Below are 9,039 nucleotides of genomic sequence, written 5' to 3'. Positions count from 1 at the left end.
GGGTGGCCAGGGAGAACTGGGCTCAGAGGGTAGGAGGGCTCAGCAACCACTCTCCCCATCTGCCAGGACGGGGGTGGAGCGGGGGTGTCTTCGTGGTGCCTGCCCAGCAGTATCCCCTCACTGGGAGCACAGCAGCTTCTGTGTGCCTGCTTCTTTTTCCCAGTGGGAGTTTCTACTGCAGCTGTCTGGCCTCTGAGTCCCTACGGATTGGGTGCCAGGGGGTCAGGGGGAGAGGGTCAAAGTTCTAGTCATGGGGCTGGTCCCCAAGGAGCCATGCTGCACTGACTCCAGGCAGGACACAGGAAGTGCGTAGGAGAGGTTCGGGGTGAGGTGCACAGATGAGGAGGAGCCTCCTGGGCACATGGGAGGTTATTACCCAGCCTCCTTTGGAGTCAGGTTGTGGGTCTATGACTTGTCTGGTTACTGAAGCAGAAGCGACAGATGTGGCTTGCCCTGAGGCCTCCTCTCCTTCCCTCCTCTGGCCATCCGCTGCAGGGACTGTGGACTGTAGATAGCAGTGTGACCTGTGGGGAGTTGCTCCCAGGGCCTACGGCCGTGCTGTGGCTGCAGAAATGTTTCTGGACTGAGCCACTGACACCGGCAACGTTTGCCATCACAGAGTCTGACTTCACAGAGGCTGTCTCCCTGCGAAGAGGGCACATCTGGCTGTGGGGAGAGAACACCCAGAGTGGACTGGCCACGTTTCCATGTCTTCATTCCCAGTCTCCTTGGCGGAACGTGAGTGGCAGTGCCAGGGGCCAATCCCCAGACTCTGTGCACTGAACCCTCCCAGATATTTCCCTCCACGCCCACTCCCCTTCGGAGTGGATGGATATGTCCCAGGATGCTCCCGAATGCTGCACAGCTAGCTTCCAGCAGACAGACAGCAGAGCACCCCCCCCAACCCATTCCCCTGCCCAGTGTTAGGTGAGCAAGAAAGTTATTTTGTGTTCGAGAGCCACAGTATATTTTTGGGTCTATTTATTATAGAACTAGCATTACCCTAATACAATCATCGCTAAATGGCCATAATACATTTATTCTATAATTGCACAGAATTTTATTCACCAAAGGAATGTCCTTTCCTCTCAAGATTCTAAGTTTTCAGAACTGCAATGTTTAGAAGTTAAAGTGGCTGCAAGGCAAAGGATAAAACCAGTGCGAGGTAGTTGCTAAAGTTGGCGGTAGTGTGGTTGTCAAGAGCTGGAGCTCAGAGGTCAGATACCTGGGCGTCCCACCAGCCGTCCCACCTACATGCAGTACCCTCCTGACTCCCCAGCTGTACAGTGGGATGCTGGCCGGCCTGCACCTCGGCGGGGGTCAGCAAACTGCGGCCCACAGGCCAGACTCAGCCCGTGGCCTATTTCTTCACAGCCCTCAAGCTGAGAAGGTCTTCTATATTTTTGAGAACAGAGAACATATGACCGACCTTATGTGGCACGCAAAAAAGATTTACTACCTGGCCCTACCTTAGAGGGTTGCTGCGAAGAGTCTAGTTTAGGCCAGTGCTGGCTCAAAGGAAGCTTGCAATACAAAAGAACACATGCAATACAACTGCTGACGTCTCCAGACATAGACTGTCACAGAGCCAAATTCTGCATTTTGTCTAGGTGAATTATTCTCTCCTTTCCTCCAGAACACAAACAGAACAACATGAAGAGCTACATCTTGATTATTATGGCCACAGGATACTTCTAAATTAAAAAGCTGCTGGTCATCCAATTTTATTTACTTGCAATACGGAGCAAGGAAAACGAGTATTTCCCTTCCGATGGTAGAAGAAAGCCTAGAGCATGAACGTTGGACTCAATTTAATCTGTTAAGAAAGACTGAGACATTTTAAAATCAGAACAAGACTTTAAGTAGACATTAGAAAATGTAAAACTTATTTAGCAACAGTATTAATGCTGGTTTTCACGATAAAACAATTTTGCTGTGTAAATGCACTTACAATGGAGATCTATCATGAGGTTTAGGGGAGAACACATGAAGCCAACCTTTCAAAATCCAATTAGATGGAAGTTTCCAAACGAGACGCTTGGCCAAACCAGTCTGAGGCCAACGAAGACTACTTTTGGATATAACTGATGTTTCCCAAAGTGCGTCTGCAAAACATTGGACCTCGGGGATGCTGCGTGTGTGTGCCGGGGAGGAAAGTTCTAGGGTCTAAGAAGTAGGGAAGACACGGCACATACATTCTCCTCTCATAAAGTCACAATGCACAACAGCACATTCAAAGGCTGAGACCCATTGTGGGGTAGGACGTGGGTGACTGGCCCATGTCGGGTCCTCTCCACATGGCACCCAGCAGCGTCACAAAGAACGGGTGTGGCATGTCTCGCAGCTATCACATCGTTACCAACGCGTTGAGAACCTAACATTTCTCAAGGCGCCTGCCCTTCTCAATTTACAACACATAGTGTAACATCAGTGACAAGCTGCAACGTTTGCGTTTCAACCATTCCTAGCCAGCTAACAGAACTGACCTTTGGCAGGAACCTACAGAATAAAGGTGCCCTGTGCGCTTACCAATGTTAAGAAAAATTCAATAGAGCCAATTTTGTCATGTTTGGATCAGAAGAGAAGCCAGAGACACTCTGCTGTTGTCAAGGCCGGGCTTTCTGTTCCGAAACGAAATTGGGCAGGCCACTTGTGTGGTTTCTCTGGGTTAAGTTCCATTTATTAATCATTGTACAAAAAAATCTTGGCATTCATTTGAAGAGAAATTACTATGTCCAAATATTTAATATTTTAACATTGTGAAAGTTCTACTTTGTTGTAACAGGGCTTTTTAAAATGGAGAAACTTTTGGAAAAAAATTTAAAAAGAAACTTATGATTTATTAGAGTACAGGAGATCCAAAACACGTTTTTAGAAAAATATAAAGTGCCCAAATACCAACTTACACAGGTGACACAGGCTTCCTGGAGCCAAATGAAGCATTCATGAAGAAACACATTTAAAAACGGTCTAGATACATATTTACATTGGGTCAGTAAAGGTAAAACCATCCTTCTTGGCTTTGATGTTACTCTAAGGAAATAGGAAATCAAACCAGAAAACCAGCAATTATGACTCAGCATGCTCCAGTTTCTTAGTAATGCATCTGGTTAGTATTACCTCCAGATTAACTAGTTCTCACCTTTAAACGAAGAGTAGTGTTAAGACCCCTGGCCTCAGCAGGCTGGGTGCTGGAAGTGGTCACATTTCCCAGGCAGATCGAAACCCTCAGGCTCTGGATCTGACTGACTAGGGATGTGGACCCTGGCGAGAGCTAACTCAGGCTGGCAGGAGCCGGCCGGCCGGACCCTCACCTCTAATAACTGCTTACCAACCAGCAGTTACTACTAAGTGGTCTCGGGTGGCTGCCCCAAACCTCAGTAATCCCAGGGCTTCCAAGGGGTAAACGAGAGGCGGTCATCAAATTAGGCATGGAAAAACAGCATGCAAACGCACAGAAGGGTGGTGAAGCTGGGCTGGATCACAGCCCCTGAGGCCTCACTCACCAAAGCAATTGGGTTCTTTTCAACTCCGAAAGTAAGGAGGTCCTAACTCCAGAAGTTAGCTTCTACTGGTTCACTATGAATGAACTAGCTTGCTCGAGAATGGGCAGGTGGAGTGGCAGGCATCTGGAGCCGTGCAAGGACCTGGTGGCATCCTCAGGACAGCGGTGCTTCAGGAAGGCAGGACGACACCCCTATCGCCTTCCCTGCTGATCGAACGCTCTGCACGGTTAAAGACGTTTTACTTGTTTTTCCACCCGCCACATTCAAAATGGTCTTAGAGTGTTTCTAAGGGATGATGGGGGCATGGAAACTCCTCTTTCCGTTTTAAAAAACTTACAAGTTTCATTATATTTTTCTGATTACAAAGGTGAGAAACCTTCTCGGGTCTTTGCGAAGACCACAGCGTACAGTTTCTAAAAGCAAACATTTTAACAACAGATTGTACTTCCTACTGTAAAGAGAACCCATCACTGACTTAAGATCTATTCATGATACTGCAATGACTTTTAAAATTAAAAGGAAATAAAGTAGTTATTTTAAAGGGAGGAATAGATGAACATGGAAAAATCTGTCCATAAAGGCCATTATTATGCACTTGCTCAGAAGACTTTATGTAATGAAAGAGAAAACTAAGGATTTGTAGAGAGATGAGCATAAATCTGAGAGGGACACGGAAGGAAAAGCTATGCCATTCTCCCAACTCAAATAAAACGCCTGAAATCTGTTTCATGTATTAGGACAGATAAACGCAGATGATTCTGACTACCATTAGTCTGTTAATGTCTCCATCTCTCAGATGCAGCCACATCACTCACAGAGTCACCTCTGAAATAAGCAACTGAATTCAGGGTAAAATGACAAAGCAGCCCTACTCAGGACCGCACGCGTCCCGCAGAGAAAGTAGAAAGAAATTATTGCCAACATGGAAGCCCCCTCTGTCTGGCAAGTGAAATGTTCTGAGACAGGTGGAGACAGACGTACAGGAAGTGAGCAGGAAGGATGACTCTAAGAGTGTGGACTGTGAGACCTCATGAAGACAGAATGTCACGAACTGTCACCACAGGACAAGCACACAAGCCATGCCACTGAACACAGTGCCGTCAAATGAATTCACTAGTGTAGGCGGAGAGCAACATTGTCTTTGCGGCTGGAGGAGAGCACACGTTATTTAAAGTTGGTAGGAGGCAACCAGGGCTACTGGTTAAGTGGCTTTCCTGGTGGTGTGAATCCAGAGGGATCCGTGGAGACGTCTTCTTCCGGAATCCTGTTCTCCTGGAGGACAGCAGCAGCAAAGGCGCAGTGTCCTCTACTAGACGTTACTCTACGTCCTCCTTCTTCGCACTGTAAATATTCTGCACCGTTTCGTACACAGACTCCAGGTCCTCTGGATACCGGATTTCTAGCTCCGCATTCGGGATGTAGTGAGTGCCGGTAAACTCTGAGAAATAGCGTCCAACATCAGGGTGCGAGATTTCTTGAGGCTCCACGTTATATTCCAAGTTTTCTGTTGGCAAAGAGGCACACGGACATTGCTGTTAAAATGGACATTTCTGCAGCATTTTTAATCCAGAGAGCTTCCTACCTCTCACCCCTTTCATGTGGTGTATTTGACATGGAGGAAAGGGAGAGACGTGTTTACGGAATCTGGAAGAGGTAACAGGACAGCATCAGTGGGGGCCCCACCAGCTCCACACTGAACAGAATGTTCTCCTATTCTCTGACCAAGAGGTCAGCCCCAGCAAATCTTCAGCTGCCTCCGGGGGCGCTGGCAAACTGCAGACCCACCATAGTCCTCTGACTTGATTGCACCAACAGCCATGCGCATGGGACCCAGGCATCCAAGCCTGCCTGTTGTCTGCTGCAGCTCCACACCATGGGGCTCCAAGTCTCGACCCGCCATCCTCCTTATCTGCTAACAGAGTGCTCCCAATATAGACCACACTTCTTCCTGCCCCCCGCCCGGGCTCCCTTCAATACTGGATGTGTGCTTCTACAGGCGAGCCACTTGGGGCTCCATGAGAGGCCGGGGGAGGAGCTGATGAGCGGCTCGCACCTCCGACCTGTGCAGATGTGGGTTATCACTACTTGTATTGTCTCCTAGGAAACCATGCTACCTCCTCACCATGCTAGCCACTCCGCCACCAGAGAAACAGGAAACTCCTTCAAAACAGAATGACTAAAACAGATGACAATCCAGGCAAGGTATTTACAAGGCTGAAACCCTTTCAGATCAGGTGTCTCCAAAACACCTTGAAAAGCGGCTCTCCCAAGGGCCCAATGAAAGGAGAGTGTCTTGAGCCCTCCATCCAGAAGCCAAGCCATGTTCCCCACGACCTGGCACCCTCCCGCTCTGACTAGGGACCGTGGCAGTCTAGGTTCCGACCGACAGAGCCACATTCTGCACAGCCTTTCACTCACGAGAGTCCCCATGCAAGCCTAGCCGATGGCCTCACACACAGTACAACCAAGGGTCCCTCAACAGCTTAAACATCCTGACATGGCCGTTCAGCCCATGTTTCTCCTCTCCACCCAGAGGCCGTGCATCCCCAGCATCCCCAGTATCAACAGAGCATCTTTCAGAAGCACTGACTTGGCCTCGTGTTGGGAGAGGGGGAAGGAGCTGCATGATTCAATCTGTAACTTTTTTTTTAAACCACAAGATGGGAAGGGATTTGAAGAAAATTTGTGCTAACAGACTGCAGTTAGGTGAACACACTCAGGTGTATCAGGTCTGTGTTTGATACATACAAACCATGTGCAAAGAGGGACGCCATGAGACCATCTTAACCTCACTTAACGAGTAAGAGCACTCCAAATGACCCATGCAACTCACTGTGGTCACCACAGCACATGAATTCCTCCAAAGACAGGCAGTCAGGAAAATGAGTGGCCTGTTTCCCACATGCTGCGAGGAAGAGGTGGTCAAAGCCCACGCTGCTGGACGGTGAGCCTGGAGGCCACATAGTGGGGCTGCTCCGTCCACAGTATGGAGTCTTGTTGGACACTTACATCATGCTAGCCACCGTGGCAGCCACTGTGGCAGCGGCCAGGCTCTGGCTCCCAGCTCATGTACACCATTCTCCAGGGGGCCCCTGTCACCATTCCCATCTGCAGCTGACACAGCTGGGACATGGACCGAAAGCCCTGGCCCAAGAGGCAACCAGGATCCAAACCCAGACAGTCCCATTCCAGAAGTGAAGGTGTCAGAGTAGGAGACACAGCACAGAGGAGGGGCAGGGACTCAGGGATAGAGGTGAGGGGACAGGCCTGAGGGCCCATGGCAGCCCTGAGGGGGGAGGCCCCCCTGGCTGACGGTGCTCTGGGGACACAGCAACCCAAGGTTCTCCAAAAGGAAGACTGAGCAGTCTGCGGCCCCTGACAGCTCCTCTTACGTACGGGATCTCTGTGGAGAACTTTATCTCCTTCCCAGTGTACACATTTCTAACGCTGCTACTGGCAGGCATATGGGGTATAGCCACAGCCTGGTGCCCTACCCAGGGCAGCTGCTGATGGCCTCGGGTTCCCTTGCAGGGGAACGCAAAAGTATGACATGGAGGGTCTAGACTCTGGAAGATACCACCAAGTGGCAAAAAAAAGCCCCTTTGCTCTGAAGGGACCACAACTGCCTATTATTAGTAGGCAGGATAGAAATATTTAAAAAGAACTCAAATGGGTAACTCAGAACAACTGTTCTGTTGCTAGTGTGTCAAGAGCAGTGGTTCTCAACCGGGTGCTACTGTGCCCCTGGCAAACACTCAGAAATATCTGAAGGCACATCTGGTTCTCACAGCTGGGGGCTGCCACCGACGACAGGTGGGAGGCGGCCAGGGTCGCTGCTAAAGAAATGCACAGGATGTGTTCTCCACCAAAAAGAACTGTCTAGACCAAAATGCTGACAGTAACAGTAACCACTCTAAAGAATTCAGAGGTCTGTTTTAGCATTATTTCTCCCTTCCCCTCTGTTTTTCTGCGTATTAAGCAGCAGCTCCTGAATACTGAGAGGAAAGAAGGGTCAAGGTCAGGTTTTGATCACAGATCTGGAAGGATAACGTGAGCCTGTAGTGGCTGCACAGAATTGTGTGTGTGGGCCCAACGAGAGGCATGAAAACACAGACAGAATGTCCGGGAAGTCACAGGAGGGGACGGCGCAGTCCAAGGGAGTGCCTGTGGTCCCACATTTCCCTACCTGCCCAGGCTCCTAACAGAACAGGAAAGAAAGTTCAAAGCGATTTATTTTTGAGAGGGAGAGTGTGTGCAAGCATGAGTGGGGGGAGGGGCAGAGGGAGAGAGAGAATCCCAAGCAGACTCCCTGCTGAGCTCAGAGCCTGATGTGAGGCTCAATCCCAGGATCCCGAGATCAGGACCTGAGTGGAAACCAAAAGCTGACGCTTAACCAACTGAACCAACCAGGCACCCTGATAAAAACGTTTCTGAGGAGAAAAAAATAATGAAGATGGTGACTGTGTATTAAGAGGGGGAAATCCACTAAAAAGTTTAAAAAAGGATTTATCTGAAGAGGTAAAATCTCAGCAATATAAAACTTAAGTGAGCAAAGTATCAAACAGGGCCTGCTTAGAAGTCCTGGAGAAATCGTCAGTCTTCCCCAATTTCCTTGACTTTGTTTTTTTAAGATTTTATTTATTTATTCATGAGAGACACAGAATGAGCGAGAGGCAGAGACACAGGCCGAAGGAGAAACAGGCTCCACGTAGGGAGTCCAATGGGAGACTCGATCCCAGGACTCCAGGATCACACCCTGGGCCGAAGGCAGGCACTAAACCGCTGAGCCACCCAGGGATCCCACCTTGACATTTTTATACACATAGAAATGTGTCTGGGGACGCTGGGGTGGCTCAGCAGTTGAGCATCTACCTTCAGCTCAGGGCGTGATCCTAGGGTCCTGGGATCAAGTCCTACATCGGGCTTCTCGCAGGGAGCCTGCTTCTCCCTCTGCCTGGTGTCTCTGCCTCTCTCTATCTCTCGTGAATGAATAAATAAAATCTTAAAAAAAAAAAGTGTTGTCTGTTTATTTTATTTTAAATATTCAGCTACCCAAGAGCACCTAGCTGGCTCAGTTGGTAGAGCATGTGACTCAGTATCAGGGTCTTAAATTCAAACCCCACGTTGGGCATGGAGCCTTTTTTTAAAAAAAATTCACCTACCCGTATATTTAACTATATATAAATACAGTTCTATAGAACTGTGGCAAGACCACCTAGAGTTCCCCCTCCCAAGAGGAAATCACTCACTGTGAGTGTATCCTTCTAGTTCTTCTTCTGTGAACATACATAGAAGTAGCTAAAATAACTACATCTAAGGAGAATTTGGTATTTTTTATGTGTGTTTATCTATACAAAACATACTGTAATCATTTGTCGCAACTAGTTTAATTGCAGCTTAGCATTCCAGTTTGGAGACCCCAGTTTACCAGGCAAGTCTTCATGAATGACATCTTTGTCTTATAACAAGAGCACAGACACCTGCATGAGTGCATCTCCAGTGGAGAGACCCAAGAATGGAATTGCTGGGACAC

The 9,039-nt window shown here is 48.6% G+C and overlaps 1 protein-coding gene across 2 annotated transcripts in view; it reads right to left on the bottom strand.

Annotated features, from left to right (window-relative positions):
* Positions 1 to 1,837: 1,837 nt before the first annotated feature.
* FBXO21 (F-box protein 21) overlaps positions 1,838 to 9,039 on the bottom strand; it is a 45,379-nt gene continuing 38,177 nt past the window's right edge. For both annotated transcript variants that reach the window (XM_055322308.1, XM_055322309.1), the window contains exon 12: positions 1,838 to 5,010. In XM_055322308.1, coding sequence (XP_055178283.1) covers positions 4,823 to 5,010 — 188 coding nt within the window. In that variant the 3' untranslated portion in view covers positions 1,838 to 4,822. The remainder of the gene's footprint in view (positions 5,011 to 9,039) is intronic.

Source organism: Nyctereutes procyonoides, unplaced genomic scaffold, assembly GCF_905146905.1.
Source record: "Nyctereutes procyonoides isolate TBG_1078 unplaced genomic scaffold, NYPRO_anot_genome, whole genome shotgun sequence".
NCBI lineage: Eukaryota > Metazoa > Chordata > Mammalia > Carnivora > Canidae > Nyctereutes > Nyctereutes procyonoides.
The sequence above is the reverse complement of the archived record's forward strand: the minus strand, read 5'-3'. Positions and strand labels throughout refer to the sequence as shown.